Source organism: Aegilops tauschii, chromosome 4 (assembly GCF_002575655.3).
Source record: "Aegilops tauschii subsp. strangulata cultivar AL8/78 chromosome 4, Aet v6.0, whole genome shotgun sequence".
NCBI lineage: Eukaryota > Viridiplantae > Streptophyta > Magnoliopsida > Poales > Poaceae > Aegilops > Aegilops tauschii.
Genome location: NC_053038.3, coordinates 38,946,909 through 38,963,520, shown reverse-complemented (window position 1 = coordinate 38,963,520; position 16,612 = coordinate 38,946,909). Strand labels below are relative to the sequence as shown.

Below are 16,612 nucleotides of genomic sequence, written 5' to 3'. Positions count from 1 at the left end.
CTTTTTGTTCCTGTTTAGTAATAAATAAATCATCTAGCATCTGGTTAGATGTGGTTTTATGTTTTAATTAGTGTTTGTGCCAAGTAAGACCTATAGGATCTTCTTGGATGATAATTATTTGATCTTGCTGAAAAAGACAGAAACTTTCTGCTCACGAAAACAATTGTTAAAAAGCACCAGAAAGTGGGACGCGGCGTTTTTGGTCGTACTACCATATGATCCCATTATCCCGCTCGTCCAGAAGGCCTGATCGGCAGGTGAGTCACATTTAATGTTGGGCCGGTGCGAGCGCTGGAAAATGCCGTATTGCATGCGGCGCGGGGGCGGAGATCATAGAAGCGTACGCAGCTAGTATGCCGGGACGTATGTCTGACACAGGTCGGACCCGCGCGGGGTGAACGGGGCAGGAAGGTGGACCGGCGGTCTCGGTTTCGTTTGTCGGTAGTGGACCATGGTCCAAATTTTTTCGACACGTACGATGAGCTGAAGCATGGCGGCACGGATTACGCGACACACAAATGCGTCGGTCGGGTGACGTCTATGCGTATAGCACGGGTGCGGGCTGGGGGAGTAAGAAAAAGGGGCAGGGGAAAAACAGAGTAGTGGTGTGCTACGATGGATCTACGGCCGACTGGGTCGACGGCAGCGGCGGGGACAGAAGCAGCAGCGGCGGCGGCCAGGGATTTCCCTCTGCATCCGGTCAGCAGGTACGTTCTCTCCATCGACTACACCTAGCCGCGTCGTTGTCCATCGCTGGAGGCAGTTCGGCGTGCCTGGATGACAGATCTGGCCGGCGTGTGCAGGTTGCCTATCTTCCGGTCGCCACCGGGCTCTCCGGCGATTTCCCTGGAGGACGACGGGAGCGAGGTGCACGGAGGTGTCTTCGCAGTTGTGGGGGATTCTTCAGTTGCTGCGCACGACAGTTGTGGAGGAGCGCCCGCTGAGGCGAGCGGTGACAGCGCGCCGGCGGAGTCCGACGAGTCGGCCGTGAAGCCAGATCCGAAGACGCCTGGATGGATTAGGAGGTACATGCCTAACAGAAATCAGTTTATACCTGCCGTATCCTGATTCTTGTTTTTTTTCGTTAGTACGACTAGGTAGAAAATTGTCGTACATGCTCCTGAAGAAACTAGGCTCTTAAGCTTACTGGTCTGGGGAGTTTAAGGGGGATATCCATACAGTCTTTGTTTGGCTACTTTACTTGCATGACACAGACCGTAAGCAATCTTGTAGAGAAATTTAGATGGCATAATTTCAGTTAGAAGAGAACGGAGGAAAAATGTAGCAGGGAAGGGCTGTCTTGGTGGGTTTAGAGTTCCAGATATAGTCGTAATTGTATGATACTGAAACATTTGTGCATTGAATGGGGCTAGACCAGGGGGAAGAGGTAGTTCCACGGGCTGAAGTTCCTTTACTTTGTTAGGGTGATAGAACAGGCAATAGGACGCAGTGGCAATGATTTGTCTTATACGTGCATTCTAAATTGTACCCAAAATACATGCAGAGTGCGTGTTGGTGCTAATCCAATCGAGAGGGCACCATGTCCCGGGAGGATGGGTGCCCTCGAGAAATCCATCAGAGGTTTCGCAAAAAGAGAAGGTGATCATGTGGTGGAGCCTGAACTAGGGACAACATTCGACTCACTGACAGAAGCGTATGACTTCTACAATTTGTATTCGTGGGAGCATGGGTTCGGCATCAGATACGACAAGAGCAGACTGAACCCAGACAAGAGGAAAACAATGCAAGAGATTGTGTGTGGATGCTCGGCAAGTAGTTGTTTAAGCAGAATTTATTGCTCACTGATTGTCGATTAATGGCGCATGCTAACTTAGATACTTTGTTCTGTTTATGTGTTGGTCAGGGGAAACCACTGAGGGAGAACTCACGATCGTGTCGATGCGAGTGCCGTGCTATGATTAGGTTGTTAAGGACGTCCGACAATGGGTGGTACATTACTGAGCATAGAGTTAAGCACAACCATGTGTTGACTCCAAATTGTGGGGAGATGTTGCACTGGCCTTCTCACAAACACATAGACGTGTACACTAGGGACCTGGTTCGAAACCTAAGGAAGAACAACATCAACCTAAGCAAGGTGTACAGCATAATCGGGGGGTTCTTTGGCACGGTCGAGAATGTTCCATTCACGAAGAGATCTCTGAGGCACCTGTGTGGCCAGATAAGCCAGGAGGAAGCTGACGATGATGTTCAGAAAACAATTGAGGTGTTTGATGAGTTAGGGTCAAAAGATCCGGAGTTCTTATTTAGGGTACAAGCGGATGAACAGAGCAAAATAAGGAATCTAATTTGGGCAAGTGGGGATAGTCGGTTGAAGTACAAATTTTTTGGGGATGTCGTGACGTTCGACACAACTTACAGGACTAACCTGTACGATATGCCATTCGGTCTATTCATTGGGGTGAACAACCACTACTAGAGCATACTCCTTGGAGGGGTGTTGTTGAGGGGTGAACAGGTTGAGAGCTTTGAGTGGGTGTTCACAGAGTTTGTGAGGATGATGGGCGGTGTGGCACCCCGAACCATACTTACAGGTGAGTTGGTAGGGCAATTTGCAATTTTCATTTTCCATTCTGGATTCATTATTACCATCAAGTGTACTCACATGTGAGCCGGTCAAAACTGCAGATCAGTGCCGGGCTATGGAGGTGGCTATTAAGATTGTACTTCCGAACACAGTGCATCGGTGGTGTAAGTGGCATGTGTTGAAGAAAGCCAAGGAAAGTTTGGGCGCAATGTTTGCGCAAAGAAATGAGTTTAGGCAGGAATTTCATAAAGTGGTAGACCACATGCTGATGGTAGAGGAGTTCGAGGAGGCTTGGACACAACTGGTGGAGAAGCACAACCTGAAAACACACCAGTATATGACAAATCTGTATGAGATCAGAGAAAAATGGGCAAAGCCGTACTTCAAGGGTGTTTTCTGCGCCAAGATGACGAGCACACAGCGGAGTGAGAGTGCGAACCATATGCTGAAGAGCTATGTGCCTCCGGGTTCCCTGATGCACAAGTTCGTGAGGCAGTACATGAGGTTGCAGTTTGACCGTGCATCGGACGAAAGTTACGAGGAAAAGCGAACGAAGCTGGTAAGTTACTTGGGAAATTTGTAAGCACTAAGTTTTTTTTTTGATTGAGCCTAATCACTGAAGCATTCCGTGGACTCAGGGCGGTGTGGTGTTGCGAACGAACTCTTCAATAGAGATAGATGCAAGTAAGATCTACACGCGGGCAATGTTCGAGCAATTCGGGCAAATCCTGTACGAGGCTGGAGGCTATCGAGTAGAAGAGGTCGAGAAGCACTCTCTGTACAAGGCGATGCACACCAGGCCAGAGAAGCGAGAGAAGTGGAGCAGAGTAGTTTTCATGGTCAAAATGCTAAGTGGTGGTGAGGAGTTCGAGTGCGAATGTGGATTGTTCGAGCACATGGGCATGCTGTGCTGCCATGTTTTGAAGGTAATAAGGGAAAACTGAATTTAATCGCAGCATTTCTCGCTGATAACTGCATATTAAGTGACCATTCCTCTGTTGTGCATCCCAGGTGATGGACTACTTGGGGATGACGACAATTCCAAAGAAACACATAGTCAAAAGATGGATGAAGGATGCAAGAGACATTTTGCCGGAGCACCTGCAGCACTACCAGAGAGATCAGATAACAACTAGCACGCTCACATTCAGGCACAACCGAATGTACGTGCAGGCGCTAGAGCTAGTCAGGTTGGGAGATGCCAGTGTCGAGGCGTACGATACTTTGATGGGCTTGTTCAAGCAAGCCATGACTGTGATGGCACCGTACGACAAGCAGACGGACGGGCTGGGCCTGGAAGACCGTGGCCATAACAGGAAGCAAGCGAATGGAGTCGTCGGCAAATGGGTTGATGTGGCAACAAGAAAGAATCAAGATGAGGGGAGCGCTATGGCGGGCCTCGAACCTCCAGCTAAGAAGAGGAATGCAGGACGCCCAACCAATGCTAGAGACAGGGCACCATACGAAGGGCTTAGCAAGAGGAGCAGATTTTGCAGCATTTGCAAGGTGCCAGGACACAAGAGGACTACATGCCCGCAACGAGGGGATGCGCCGAAGGTGCCCAGGAAAGAAGGTAGATGCAGCAACTGTGGTGTGGCGGGACATAGGAAAAACACGTGCGACAGAGTCGGTTGCGACCAAGCTGATCAGCAGCAGTAGTGCGACGGCTGAATTTTTCTCTTAACTGTAGAAGCATGAGGGTAGAAAATCTTCAGATTTGTAGATGAGAGTCATTGTCCTCGTGTTAGAAAACTAAGCGGCTGTCCCAATAATGTGTTTGACAAGTTTGGTTTATTGTAAGGCGAACTGCACTGTACCTCCATTTTACCGTCCAATATGTGTGTCCCAGAGAAAATACACGTGCCCATCGTATAGATGTTCTGAGAAGCTAGGTTGTTGACATCTGGCAGGCCATACAGTGCAGCATGGGGGGTGGTGTGAGCAATTTGAGAGTTCAAAATTCAAACCGAGTCCGGGCGGGATCTTCCACCCGGAGTTAGTATTTATAGGGGGGTGTGGGGAGGGGGAGGGGTGTGTGGAAAGCCTTGACACAGAGTGAGTGCCGCCCCAGTGCGTTGTGTTGTTAGTAGTAGATCAAGCAGGAATGGCTCCATCCATCAGCTGGCCAAGCTCTGGAGTGCTCACCTCCGGCCTAGCATGGTCGCCTCCAACGTTCATCAACGATGAGGTTAGTGCAACTACCAGGGCGCTGCTATGTTTCCGTGGTACGCCCACATGGTTGGTGGCTGATGGAAGTTGTATGTCACTGTCTTCCAGGTTGAAGCGTCTGAGAGCAACCAGTCTGTGGGCGGGGAAGAAGTGCAGCAGGTCGGGGGTGGCGACTCGTCGGCAGCAGGGCACGGGAACAATGAAGCTGATACGGTGAGCCTAACCGGGGGTGAGGATGAAGATTTTATGGATGTATGTGTTTGTTTGATTGTTACTTCCAATTGGTTTTTTGTTGCAGGAATTTGTGGAAGGGCAGATCGGGATGAGCGACGAGGCTGGCATCTGGGCTGATGCTGAAACAAATGGTGCAGATGCGGGTGCCGTGCTCTGCAAGAAGGTGGGGGCGAGCATGACCCGGAAGATTTGGAGCCAGTGGGCGAAGACGATGGTGTGGATCGGCTGGAGGCAGGTGAAGAATCAGGGGTCCACCCGACAAGCGGGGGTGAGGTGGAGGAAGAAGACGACGCGACCAGCAGGGCGCCGAAACGGGCACGGATTTAGTTAGTGATGGGCATGCGTACTTTAGGTCTTAAGTGCTGCATTTGAAAACACCAGGGAGGGGTGTGTGGGTCGAGTTAGTGGATGTACTATCCATGCTACATGCATGGTGCTACAAGTCCCCGTAGTAATAGCATCCGAGCTGTGTGGTTAGTGCAGTGCACTATATGCAATCAGTTCTTAATGAGGGAACAGAGTGCAAGTGTAGTCCGGAATAAAGAAAGTGTGGTTGGCATTTCCTAAGCTGAAGCATGCAAGGGATGCATGCATGCAGGAGGAAGTGTTTCGTGAAAGCTGCATGCAGTATCGTGCCACTGCTAGTGGGGCCAGTAGCACAGGACGAAAAGTCTCAATGAGTGCATGCATGCGAAAGTACGCGAGAAAGGGTTGGGATCTGGTGTTAACGCTTTTTGGATTGATTCGAGACATGTGATTTTTTTGTCTTGGAGCTGTAGCACTGTCGGAGGAACAGTAAGCATAGTAGTTCAGTTCCTAAAACAGGCATAGAAGCTAATCCCCCTCAGACGCCCATTTCTGGACTGCGAGTGCGCGCAGGTAGTCAGCGTTTAATCTGGAACCAGCCGGTGGATAGGACCATATGGCTGTACTGACACGTGAACCGGGTGTGCTTTCGATATGGAGTGAAAAAACGGAAGGAGCAAATGCAAGTACAAGCACAGATAGGAATGGTGTGCGGCGGGCTGCGTTGCTCGGGCAGAAGGCATCTCGTACGATGAGTCATGTCGAAAAATAGCAGTGGCTCACACGTAGGAAAGCGCGAGGTATTTTCGCAGGCAATGGCGCGGTAGGCGGGGCCAGTAACTACTGCGAGAGAGAGGCAGAGTAATTGGTAGCTGGGCTGGGGTGGCGATAAAGAGACGCGGCGCTGCTCTGCCTCCTCAACAATGGCCTTTGCTGAAGCACAGGAGAAAGAAAAGCAGGGGAATAGAGAGGGGGGAGCGAGCTTGCTACAGGAACCCTAGGTTTCCGGCGTGACCGCCGACGACATCTCCGCGCTCCGACCGGCCAGAAACCCTGGTGAGTACCTTCCCTACTAGCCTCTACATTAGTTGCGCGGGTGGGTTGGGGGGGTGGCCAGTGGGGGGTGAACACTAACAAAGTCGTGCTGCCGTGCGCAGGCTGGTCGTCAATGGCGTCCTTGTCAGAGTTGGCCACTGGTACGAGGCGGATGCGCTCGCCGGCAACGCCGAAGCGAGCCAGCTCATGGGGCAGTTTGGGGCTAGGCGAGTGTTCTACGGAAGTGGAGCGAAGCGGATCGATGCGTGGAGTTTTTTCAGCGGCAGCGCTGCTAGGCGTGGGGATGATGTGCTATCCGGTGGTCGAGAAGACGGGGCTGGCCCCGATGCTCACCGTCAGGGCGTCTGGACCGTTGGACAAGAACTTCTACGCGGACTGCCTCCCCCGGGTGGACACATCTGACCGTGATACCCTGCGGTTCGTGTTTCGTGACGGTGAGATACGTGAAATAGGTAGATCCGATGTGGAGAATATCATGGGCGTGGCTTCCGGCAAAAGGAAGATTAGTCTTACTAAGCCCAAGGATAAGGGTAGGCTAGTAGAGAAGGTGCAAAGTGTGCTAGGGTTACCTGTGAACAGAAACAGGGGCATCAGGGTCGAACACCTTAAAAAGGTGATGCAGATCTGTGATGCTTATGGCATTAACCCGGAGACTTGGAAGAGATGTCTAGCTGCATACGCACTGCTTTCCTGCTGTACTTTGGTCTCTCCAAGGGCAGCGAACGCAAACGTGCCAGATGAACTCCTGCCGTGCGTGCAAAATCCACTTGAGATAGGTGAGTACGACTGGGCAGGGGTACATACTTGATGTACTTCGAGCTAGTGTGGAGAGATTCCAGCAGGAGATGAATGAAGGAGCTCCATCCCTGACTTCTGGGGGGTCCAACTTGTTTCTGCAGGTATGTGCATGGTTTACCTAAATAATGACATGCATCTATGTCTATTGCATTTGTTACGTCCCTATTGCTAACAATTATTGTGGTGTGCGCAGCTGTACTGCCTGGAGTGGACAGATTTTAGGAAGCACAGCCTAGATACGGACTTGGTCCCGAAAATTGGTGCATATACAACTGAGAAGATCAAAGAACTAATCAAGCTCGAGATGCAAGACAGGTTGCTGAAGTCTCCACGATTTAAGGTACAATACAATGCTGGGGTAATTAAATCATTGTTACATTGTTTATGGTCCACAATTAACCTCTGATAATCTGGACAACTTATATTACAGACGAGGAGTGTTGAGAGCATGGCCAGTAGAGCGAGAAGATTACATCCAGTGATCGCAAGTGCTGGGACAGTAAAAGAGGTGCGTGCATTCGCAGAAATTAGTCACTCTTATAAAAGGATTATGACACAAATTAACATTTAGCTACTGATTGGTAACCAATCTGACAAAAGAAATACATAAATAATTGTTACAGAGGAAGGTGCGGCTTGGAGGGGTGGTGGACGAGGATGTCATTCCCACGATAAAGAACATAGTACTCCAACTAGCAGGTGACCTGAACCCTGGGCAGGGTGAAGCAGTGATGAGCGAATGTAGGCGGGAGGCGCTGGTGGATGAAGCCCTTCAAGCAATCGACGACACGAAGCAGCACATCCTGACGAAACTGCTGATGAGCACGGGATGCTACAGTATGGCAGAGATAGAGGAAACAGGTTAGTCTTAGTACCGCGTAGAAGATATTAGGTGTAGCCTTCTTTGTGTATGATCGGACCCGGAGTTAACTGACCTGAATTGGCTTTCCTTCAACAGGAGATGAAGGTACAGAAAGAAAGAACGGCGGCGCTGTGACAGGCTCAAGGAAACAAGCAGGCAAAAACTTTTGTTGTCTTCCTAAAAGCATGGAAGGTTCAGTGTTTACGAAGCAAAAAAGGAACTCTAACTCGTCACAAAATGCAGCTAGAGCCGGGGGTGGTGGCGGAGGAGATGATGATTCTGCACCAGATGGTACAAACTCAACAGAGGCCGCGGTGGGGCTGATGCAGCTGGGGAGAAAAGGCGGAGGAGAGCAGAGAAGAGAACCAGAGGAGAAGAGCGATGCAGATTGTCCACCAACAATGAAGACACGAACATCAGGTAGCCGGCGCCCTGCACGGTGAACATACAAGAATTAAAAGTGCTGAATTAGAAGGTGACTAACATAAATTTGGCAGGAGATTGCGATACGGAGATGCATACCACCCAGACTCAGGCACCAAGGGAGCGAGAGGTTAATGAGGGTCCAGGTGTGCAGCATTTCGAAACCCTGATATGACATGTGTTGTACCTAGGCTTGATCGTTTTTGTAAAAAAAAATGTGAAACACTTTGAGGATGTGCTGAAGCAGTAGCAGTTGCAGGTGCACGAGATGAGGGATCAGCTGATGCAGAGGTGGGAGGACCCATCACGAAAGGGAGCGCGGTGGGCACAAAGAGGGCGGCTATGCACAGACGCCTAAAGCCAAGAAGAGAAAAAAAGAAAGTTCGATTCCTTGATGAAATAACTGATGGCAACCTGGCAACAGACTGTGGTGAAGCTTATCCCACTCTCGACAGTGAAGGTAACTTAAACAGCATAGATAGTAATGGATTTCACATCATTCCTTCTCGGGGACAGGAGGAATCATTAAAGTTGTCTTGTTGGTTACTTGCAGCTGCCAGGTGGGCAATGGTGACTATACCATCAGCAAGGCAGGCAGAGGAAGAACGCTCAGTTAGCCCAGGTCTGGGGGGCACCAGTGGAATGATTGTTGTGCATGAGAGGAGCAGAACTGCAGAATCAGATAATGGACAAGCTTCAAATGGTATGATAGGGATAACTTTTTTGTGATAATTCATATGTGGGAGAGGATGTGGCGAGTAGTAGACTAATGCAATGCTTTGAACGCAGCACACGTGATTGCGAACCTACACAATGATGAGTCCATGCAGGCTCCGATGCATCAGGGCACAGCAGCAACTCAAGGTTAGATATTCGAAAAGTTGTTGCTTTCATACTATTACTGGTTGTTTAATTAACCAATTTATAGCATTTTCAGCAGAACCCGTTGCCCCGGCAAATAATTCTATTCCGGTGCAACCTGGGTTCCAGCAAGTGAAGGTTGAGATGGAAGCTAAGTACCCTGGCGAATTAGGTCTTCATCACGAAGAGCCTAGAGCAGAGCATGTCATTGTTTTCTACGCACTGTTCAAGAGGTGTGCTGATGAAGTTCTGCTCGGCAAGTAAGTGCTCACAAAGCTGAAGCTTTATTGAGAAAGTATGTTTTCTGGCAGTTTGATGGAGCTGACATAAGTTTTTGCGTGCAGGAGATGGTTCATCCATGACTACCCAACATGGATCATCCTTACAGGGGAGGAACTAGTGGAGCAGCTAGGTCCGGATGGAGTTGTTGACAGGCTGGGCATGTCAGCAATTTGGAGAGCAATAATGTATGTGGAGAACAAGATGTACAAGGGATCAAACGTCAGGTGGTGTGCGATCCCCAATCCAAACCTGGCGGTAAAACCCGGAACTTCATGAGGACAAGTTGCTCTAGTTTTTTGATCGCAAGATATGTGATATATGATAAATTGACGCAGGTTGAAATTATGAAGGTAGAGCGCCCGGATAACATAGACTTCCAGTATGTTAGGACGATGATATGTGAGGAATTTATAGGGTACAACCTGCAGTCAGTGCGGCAGGTAACTGAAATCATATACCGTGACTTATTGGTAAGATCGTTGTGTTATCCTGTATGCTGATCAACAACTTTTCGTTGCAGCTACTAATGCTGGTCCCTCTAATGGAGGCGTGGTCCGTTTATGCAATCGACCTCAAGGAAAGAGTTTTGCAGATCTTCGACCCGACCGATGCAACACCGGAAAGGAATAAAACAAAGGAGATCCATTGGAAGAACGGCAAAATAATTCTTAGAGGTCTAGTTCGGATCATCAACGAATGCATCCCAACCTGGGAGATGGACAGGGTCGGGTGGAGTGTTGGCTTCAAGAACGATTTTTACGAAAGTTGTGCAAGGTAAAATATGAATCCTAGCAAACAAAAAGCTAAATCCACGCATTATGAAACTAAACGAAAATTGACTGATTCTGTTTGTGTGTGCTTGCAGTGAGGAGTCGGCCATGTACTGCGTGCACATCCTGAAGGAGTACAATGGGGTTGGGCTGGAAAACCAGATAACTCCGGTAATGTTGAAGATGAATTATATGACATGCTTACCTGGTGTGGTGAGTATGGTAGCTGGGAACTGACAACCTTTGAAATGTGCTTGCAGGCAACTGCAAAATACCTACGGAAGAAGCTAGCTTATGAGGTGTGCACATTGGGACGGAACAGGGGAGAGCTGCCGGCGAAGATGGCAAGCATGAGGCCTTCAAGGATTGTGGATGAGAGCAAGCTCATCAAAATTGACTGAACCTCAGGATTGAAGTGGAAATTGGAAGGTCGAAGGTTGGAAGATTGTTTTGGTGGCATATGGTCAAGAAGAAGGCATACGCGTGACTGGGGTTGAGAGCATTCTCATAATGCAGCTAGAGCTATGTTGCAAGTTCTGCTGACCACCTAGTCCCCCCTCCCTAGTACATATTTGGTCGACGGGTTGGTACCCGTGTAGACCATAGGCGAGTGAACGAACACCCCCTTTATTAAGACCTAGTGGCTGTAATATTGGTAATTCAGACTTGGACAAGTTGTGTATTTAGTGCTACGGTAGTTTGCAATTTACATTTCGCTATGGCTCCGTGATGGTGCGTGCGAACATGCTTCTGCAAAAAGTTGGGTTCAGAGATCTTTTCCCACGTAATCTAACCTGGAGCACGGAGTATGCATTCGCGCTTGTTGATAGAACTTTGTCCATTGCCGGAGATAGTTGACACCAGTACTTCCGAACGGGCGTCCATGTGTCGTCGTCGGGACATTTGCGTACATCGGTCCAGGGCATTTATCCTGTTGAAATGAGTTAGTTGGTCAGAACAGCAGGCATGAAGGCTAAAATGTGGAGAGGACGAACGGTGATTCGAACCTGTATAGGGGGGTCATTTGGAGCTTGAGTAGTTGCGATAACTTGCAGTACAGACAGATGAACATGGCCCATGGTGGGTGCAGGTTGGGAAGGTTTCATATATCGCATGGATTAATGTAGTCCGTCCGTCCCAAAATTCTTGACTTAGAAGTGTGTACATATGGTTGTGTGAAGTCACATTTCAATCGTAGATAAATTCGTATGTAGACAAGTTGAAGACAAGAATTTTGAGGCGAACGTAGTACATGACAGTAGGAAAAATAAGAAGCAGATAAAACCAACAAGTAGGTTCGGTGAGAGGTAGCATGCGAATTAAGGTCACGGTGTGGTACATAAAAAACGGTACAAGCCAGTAAGAAGCTCGATAACAAGGGATTGGGCAAGCTTCAGCCGGCTCCGGCAGCATTATCATATTTCTTCAGGACAGGATGCGAGCTACACAGCTGCTGAGGATGTTTGGTCCTCCATTTCCGGTGGTGCCAAGATACCCCACATGATGTCAGCTGGAACAGATGACTTGTTCCCTTGCAGCCTGAACAATTCGTAGAATGCAAACTGCCGAGTTTTGTCCATGTTTGCCTGTACAAAACATCCGAAGGAACAACCATGTGAGATAAGGAGGTAAAACGGACAGGGGCAATGAGAAAGTGCAGGCAGTTAGTGGGGAGTGGCATGACACACCTTGGTCAATGGAACCCTGGACTTCTTGCCGTCGAAATGCCTCAAGAGGTGAAGAACGCATACTGCAGAGTCTTCCCTATGGATTGCGGCAGCAGTGATATAATGAGTTATAGTGATGTAGGCAAGATGTGGTCCAGGCTGGTAAATTGAAGCGTACCTGGTGATGAGTGTGTCAGCTACACGTTGGTACTTAGTGCACCAATTTGCTTTATCAACTGGCCAACCAGAGAAGAACTCTGTCAGGCATGTAAACAGCCCGTCATGGAATATTGAAACAGCAGCCTCGTGCCTCGCTTGAACTGAAGGAGTACAACCGTTGGATCCAGACATTGGGTCCAGGACATGTATGGTTGACGTAACCATGTCCCAGATGTATAGCACGCAACCATGAGACATCGTCGATGGTACATAAAACTGGAAACGGATAAGGTTAGGGAAGAATGGAAATTGGAAAAGTAAAGAATTAGTATACATAGGTGAGGTTAAAGGTCTTAACCAGCTGGCAAGCATGCAAAGGGTACATGATTTCCGAGCCAATGAACTGGTCCTGTATGTGAGCTAGACGAGTGTAGTCCTGTCCTGCCAAAACAAGTGTCTACACGCACAGATAAAGTTACATCAGGTTAGTTTTGTCCACAGATGTAGAAACGAACAAAAAGATTGTTGATGGCAGCGTCATACGGAGAAGTCAAGATCCATGAAGTGAGCATAGCTCATGTAAGGCTTGTCGGGGTTCTCTTCCATGTACAGCTACGTGAATCGTCGCAGGAGAGCAGAAAATATTTCATGATCGAGCTCGGTTACACCAAGTAATTGATGGTTGACGTCGGCACTTGTGACGGATAGGTGTCGCGGGCTATGGTGGATGATCCAGGGACTGAAATCAAGGACAGCAAGTATACAGAATGGTTAGCGGACGTAGGGTATGTACTGAAGAGTCAGAGGTTTGGGCGGACCTGTTAAGAATTTCAGGACTGGCGGTGCGTGTGAACTCCTGAAGCGATTGCGTGAGGGAGGACCCTTTCACTGGTGGGGGACAATATCCTATCATCCATGGATCAGATGCAAAACCAGTGGCGGTTACGTATTTTCTCCTGGGAATGGCCCGAGTGGACGTCCCGAACAGATGAACATGAGGGGCTTGTAGAGGGAGCTTTTTGTAACGGTCCACCAAGGATAGGGCGACTGAGGCAGCAAACTTCTTGATGCTCTCCAACATCAGTGAAGCGCTGCCGACTAGTGCAGTGTCAGTGGAGGCAGGCCTGGCCCTCTTATGGACTTGATTTGTGAACGGGTCGCTGCATGCACGCTTGGCGTTGGTGTTCGTTTTGAAAACGCCTGAATCGACAACAACTATGTGCATTCCAGAAAAAAATTATCAGTGCGCGGTTAAGAAAGAAGGAGGAGTTTGGAACAGAAAGGTAGTTACCTTCTGGGTCGGACATGTCTAGGCGCCGGCCGGGAATCTTATTACATGCAGGGGTTCTGAACTGGGCATTCAAACCGGATGGCGGGTCGGGATTGCGGTTCGTTGCTGCGACGGTGGGTGAATAGCGATGAAGGTAACGGTCGGAAGACAAACCTCTGGCTGAACAACAAACACATCGGGAACGTATGTTTGCGAAAACCTTGTCCGTGAATTGGATCATGTCGGCTTGAATGTTCTACATGGCATTGTTGATGTGGAGAAGGGCCTGAGCGTTCTGTTGTCGCATTAGTATGGCAAGAGGATTTGCAAACTACAAAAAAAGATGGGCTGCATCAACTAGAGCGAAACGTAATATTTGGGACAAAAGAGAGAAATCAAGTTGTGAATCTGGGATTACCATCTGGGGGTAATGGCGCTGCACGTGCTGACTGTATTCCGAAGCAGTGACTTTGCGAGCAGGGGTGAGCGGTGATGCAGAATTCCCGGCCCGAGAAGGCTCGCCCGGAACAGGCACGCGGGATATACTATGTGAAACACATATATCCTTAGGGCACTATGGTGACTGGGCAACTTCACGACGTCGGTGGACAGAGCTAGTGAAATTACCCCTCGTATAGCAAACCAGTGAAGAGCCCCTAAGCTGTCACACGTAGTCATGCGAACGAATTAAAGGACAAAGAAAAAGAATTTACAACAAGGTACAAGTAGTTTGTGCCATACCGGAGCGGAGGAGTAGGTATATGGCGATGAGCCAACATCCGTTGCCATTGTGATCATGCGTCGTAACGTGTCCTGGTCAAAAACACTTATCCGAGGAATTGCATCATGCTTCTTGTTGAAAATCCAGAGATCCAAGTTGTCAAGGAAGAACACCTAAAAGGAGGCACATAAACAGAGCAGATGGTTAGTTCGGTTCGCGGCTTGGAAGTAGCCAAATTTGGATATTTTGGACAAAAATGTACCCGCGGGAATAGATGACAGCTGGTCAAATTGATTGTCTGTGTGCCCATAGAAATATCCCTCCGTAGCTTCGTAACCGCGTCGATCAGGCACTGCAAGACGTACTCACACCAGTTGAACTGTCGGATCATCTCAGGATTAGCTAGAGCCCCCCAGAAATCAATTGTGGCGTAATTGTGCTTTGTCGACGGGGCTAGAAGATGTCCCATAGCTAATATGACAAAAGCTATCTGGAAACAGTCCTTCTCCAGCTTGCCAGACTCCTGTGTTATATCCCTCTTCAAGAAATCCTCTGCTGCTCAAAGGCTGTGAGCTCCAGCTTGGTCCATCCTAAGCGTGCGCTTGATGAACTCAACTGACTCAGGGTTGATGTCTCCATCACGGCCTTTGACATCGCGACTGCCAGCCGGTATTCCGAACACCTTAGCTACATCCTCTGCCCAGAACCTCAACACCTTCTTCTCGGTGATGCATATAGCACGCCGATGAACGTCTACCTTGCTCATTAACCAAGAACTAAGTCTAAGATTCAACTTCTGGTACTTATGTAGCTTAAGTATACCTCCAAATCCGATCTCCTCCACCAGCCACTTCTTGTACTCGGTAAAGCCCTCAATGACAGTGACGACTTGCTTCACAGAGATCCTTGAAGTGTATGTCACACCTTCCTTGTTCAGATCTGAACCCTGGATCTGAGGGGCATGATGTTGGTCAACTACATCATCATCTCCTTCGCAACTCCCGGAGCAAGACATCTAGTGGCAAAACAAACGGCAGCAAGCATGAAAAACAAGCATCAAAAAATGAACGGGGATGGATGGGCAGGAGGGGGGTGGGGGGAGCGGATTATTGTTAGAGGGAACCAAACCTTGGTGAAGAAAATCGTCAACCTGGAGGAGAGCAGCTATGGTGGGTGAGGCCGGGTCAGGGTGGAGATAGAACCGCCAGGAGCACTGATGGGGGCGGGTGTTGGTTGGGGCTGCATTTACACGGACTGACTAAGGTGTCTCCAGACTGTGTAAATGCACTGGACAGCAGGTAGAGGTACACGATACGCTAAACTTGAAACAAACATCCAGCGTGGCAAATTCCAAATAACAGAACATTAATACGTCTACCAAATCAAGCCTGGTTACATGGGGAGCACACTGGAACTTAATTAAGCAGTGACAACCAAGCACCCCTTGATTACAACGTGAGGACAAACTGACTCTGCGAACACACTAAGCCCTGAACACTAAACACAGACCAGTACCATTGCGGCGGTACTAAGACTAAGCCCTGAGCACATTAGTACATGCATTGCGCTGCCGCGTGTGCACTACATCACTTGAAGTACACAATCGCCAGAATGAGGACGCATATGCCCAGCATGACGACGGTGACCATCAGGTTCGTGGCACTGAGCATAATAGCAAGCCTGGACAAATCACCGCTCGGCGCTGACAGCGTGGCGGGGGCGCAGACTTGCGGGGCGCATGGAGCAGGATGTGTGACGAGTTCCTGGCGAAGAGTGCGGTGAACTAGTCGAGGTGAAGGAGGCGACAGCGGGGCGACAAAAGCTCGAGCGCGAACGGCCTCCAGTACAGCACGGTACGACTCCTGCCATTCGAAGAAGGGGCACTGGCCAGACTAGCAGGAGCCAAAAAAGAGAGCACGGAATAAGAACGGACTGTGCTTTCAGACGAAACTAAAAAATCAACATCAGATCCGAGATTAAGATTTAGGGATATCACGCTCCAGAGGATGCACTTGTAGTAGCGGTTCCCAGGCCTCTTCCCGCTGGAGGAGATGTCGGTGAGCACTTGTCGACCACAACGGGGGCAGGGGATGAGCGGCAGCGGATCCGTGTCAACGGCCTGGGGGATCGATGATGAAGACGACGCCATGGCTGGTACAGAGTTGGATGCGGCTCCACAGTGGATTGGGGGGGTGGGGATGGCTGGCGAGTATCTGTCCATGGGGAATAATAAATAACGCGGAGGCTTCGGGAGGAAGATGCCGGTAACGGCCCACAATCGACAGTACAACGGTCCAACTATCGTGGTGCAAGACAGAGACCGTAGAGGGCCAGAGTTGTTGGGCCAATTTAAGGACTAGCGCCAAACCATGCACGAACTGTGCAAAACAGAGCGCCCATTCGAAATACAACGTTAAATACTACTAGTGGGGAGCATCTCGAGGTGGACCAGCGGCGCAGATAATAGTACTATGTGCCAGTACGAC

At 49.3% G+C, this 16,612-nt stretch overlaps 4 protein-coding genes across 6 annotated transcripts; 3 read left to right on the top strand and 1 right to left on the bottom strand.

Moving 5' to 3' along the window:
- Positions 1 to 391: 391 nt before the first annotated feature.
- Positions 392 to 4,370, top strand: LOC109784022 (protein FAR1-RELATED SEQUENCE 5). Of its 2 annotated transcripts, XM_073496153.1 has the most exons (7): positions 392 to 707; positions 804 to 1,025; positions 1,505 to 1,769; positions 1,865 to 2,555; positions 2,650 to 3,107; positions 3,187 to 3,474; positions 3,560 to 4,370. In XM_073496153.1, exons 4-7 carry the CDS (start codon positions 2,519 to 2,521, stop codon positions 4,205 to 4,207), a joined length of 1,431 nt encoding a protein of 476 aa, XP_073352254.1. In that variant the 5' UTR covers positions 392 to 707; positions 804 to 1,025; positions 1,505 to 1,769; positions 1,865 to 2,518; the 3' UTR covers positions 4,208 to 4,370. The 2 variants fall into 2 exon arrangements, with proteins under 2 accessions (XP_073352254.1, XP_040242474.1); XM_040386540.3 differs by having other exon boundaries at positions 571 to 707; positions 804 to 1,769.
- Positions 4,371 to 4,562: 192 nt separating this feature from the next.
- LOC120962720 (uncharacterized) lies at positions 4,563 to 8,731 on the top strand. Its single transcript, XM_040386538.3, has 9 exons — positions 4,563 to 4,736; positions 4,826 to 4,930; positions 5,016 to 6,313; positions 6,415 to 7,212; positions 7,305 to 7,451; positions 7,542 to 7,619; positions 7,735 to 7,972; positions 8,070 to 8,393; positions 8,471 to 8,731. Exons 4-9 carry the CDS (start codon positions 7,159 to 7,161, stop codon positions 8,569 to 8,571), a joined length of 942 nt encoding a protein of 313 aa, XP_040242472.1. The 5' UTR covers positions 4,563 to 4,736; positions 4,826 to 4,930; positions 5,016 to 6,313; positions 6,415 to 7,158; the 3' UTR covers positions 8,572 to 8,731.
- LOC109784023 (uncharacterized) lies at positions 7,428 to 16,357 on the bottom strand. 2 transcript variants are annotated; one of them, XM_040386539.2, is made up of 15 exons: positions 16,123 to 16,356; positions 15,255 to 16,018; positions 14,389 to 15,141; positions 14,147 to 14,299; positions 13,824 to 14,066; positions 13,427 to 13,736; positions 12,954 to 13,350; positions 12,679 to 12,874; positions 12,494 to 12,592; positions 12,155 to 12,411; positions 11,998 to 12,073; positions 11,317 to 11,895; positions 11,104 to 11,240; positions 8,047 to 8,405; positions 7,428 to 7,943 (listed from the first exon to the last, which is right to left on the bottom strand). In XM_040386539.2, the coding sequence occupies exons 8-12, from the start codon at positions 12,739 to 12,741 to the stop codon at positions 11,752 to 11,754; spliced, it is 639 nt and encodes a 212-aa protein (XP_040242473.2). In that variant the 5' UTR covers positions 12,742 to 12,874; positions 12,954 to 13,350; positions 13,427 to 13,736; positions 13,824 to 14,066; positions 14,147 to 14,299; positions 14,389 to 15,141; positions 15,255 to 16,018; positions 16,123 to 16,356; the 3' UTR covers positions 7,428 to 7,943; positions 8,047 to 8,405; positions 11,104 to 11,240; positions 11,317 to 11,751. The 2 variants fall into 2 exon arrangements, 1 of the variants encoding a protein (XP_040242473.2); XR_012181291.1 differs by having other exon boundaries at positions 7,742 to 7,943; positions 13,824 to 14,061; positions 16,123 to 16,357.
- LOC120962719 (uncharacterized) lies at positions 8,477 to 11,096 on the top strand. The gene is made up of 10 exons (XM_040386537.2): positions 8,477 to 8,526; positions 8,629 to 8,856; positions 8,950 to 9,099; positions 9,186 to 9,260; positions 9,325 to 9,517; positions 9,602 to 9,794; positions 9,875 to 9,979; positions 10,060 to 10,313; positions 10,405 to 10,480; positions 10,570 to 11,096. Exons 2-10 carry the CDS (start codon positions 8,739 to 8,741, stop codon positions 10,708 to 10,710), a joined length of 1,305 nt encoding a protein of 434 aa, XP_040242471.1. The 5' UTR covers positions 8,477 to 8,526; positions 8,629 to 8,738; the 3' UTR covers positions 10,711 to 11,096.
- Positions 16,358 to 16,612: the final 255 nt, after the last annotated feature.

What these genes read in the sequence shown, in the direction of transcription:
- LOC109784022 (XM_073496153.1), top strand. Translation starts at nt 2,519, where the DNA reads ATGATGGGCGGTGTGGCACCCCGAACCATACTTACAG. An exon ending in ACCCCGAACCATACTTACAG is followed by an intron (nt 2,556 to 2,649) that starts GTGAGTTGGTAG and finishes TCAAAACTGCAG; the next exon opens with ATCAGTGCCGGGCTATGGAG. An exon ending in TGTGCTGCCATGTTTTGAAG is followed by an intron (nt 3,475 to 3,559) that starts GTAATAAGGGAA and finishes TGTGCATCCCAG; the next exon opens with GTGATGGACTACTTGGGGAT.
- LOC120962719 (XM_040386537.2), top strand. Translation starts at nt 8,739, where the DNA reads ATGCACAGACGCCTAAAGCCAAGAAGAGAAAAAAAGAAAGTTCGATTC. An exon ending in TCCCCAATCCAAACCTGGCG is followed by an intron (nt 9,795 to 9,874) that starts GTAAAACCCGGA and finishes AAATTGACGCAG; the next exon opens with GTTGAAATTATGAAGGTAGA. An exon ending in TGGAAAACCAGATAACTCCG is followed by an intron (nt 10,481 to 10,569) that starts GTAATGTTGAAG and finishes ATGTGCTTGCAG; the next exon opens with GCAACTGCAAAATACCTACG.
- LOC120962720 (XM_040386538.3), top strand. Translation starts at nt 7,159, where the DNA reads ATGAATGAAGGAGCTCCATCCCTGACTTCTGGGGGGTCCAACTTGTTT. An exon ending in GTGCTGGGACAGTAAAAGAG is followed by an intron (nt 7,620 to 7,734) that starts GTGCGTGCATTC and finishes TAATTGTTACAG; the next exon opens with AGGAAGGTGCGGCTTGGAGG. An exon ending in AATGAAGACACGAACATCAG is followed by an intron (nt 8,394 to 8,470) that starts GTAGCCGGCGCC and finishes TAAATTTGGCAG; the next exon opens with GAGATTGCGATACGGAGATG.
- LOC109784023 (XM_040386539.2), bottom strand. Translation starts at nt 12,741, where the DNA reads ATGGAAGAGAACCCCGACAAGCCTTACATGAGCTATGCTCACTTCATG. An exon ending in TCATGGATCTTGACTTCTCC is followed by an intron (nt 12,593 to 12,678) that starts GTATGACGCTGC and finishes CTGTGCGTGTAG; the next exon opens with ACACTTGTTTTGGCAGGACA. An exon ending in CTTTGCATGCTTGCCAGCTG is followed by an intron (nt 12,412 to 12,493) that starts GTTAAGACCTTT and finishes ATCCGTTTCCAG; the next exon opens with TTTTATGTACCATCGACGAT.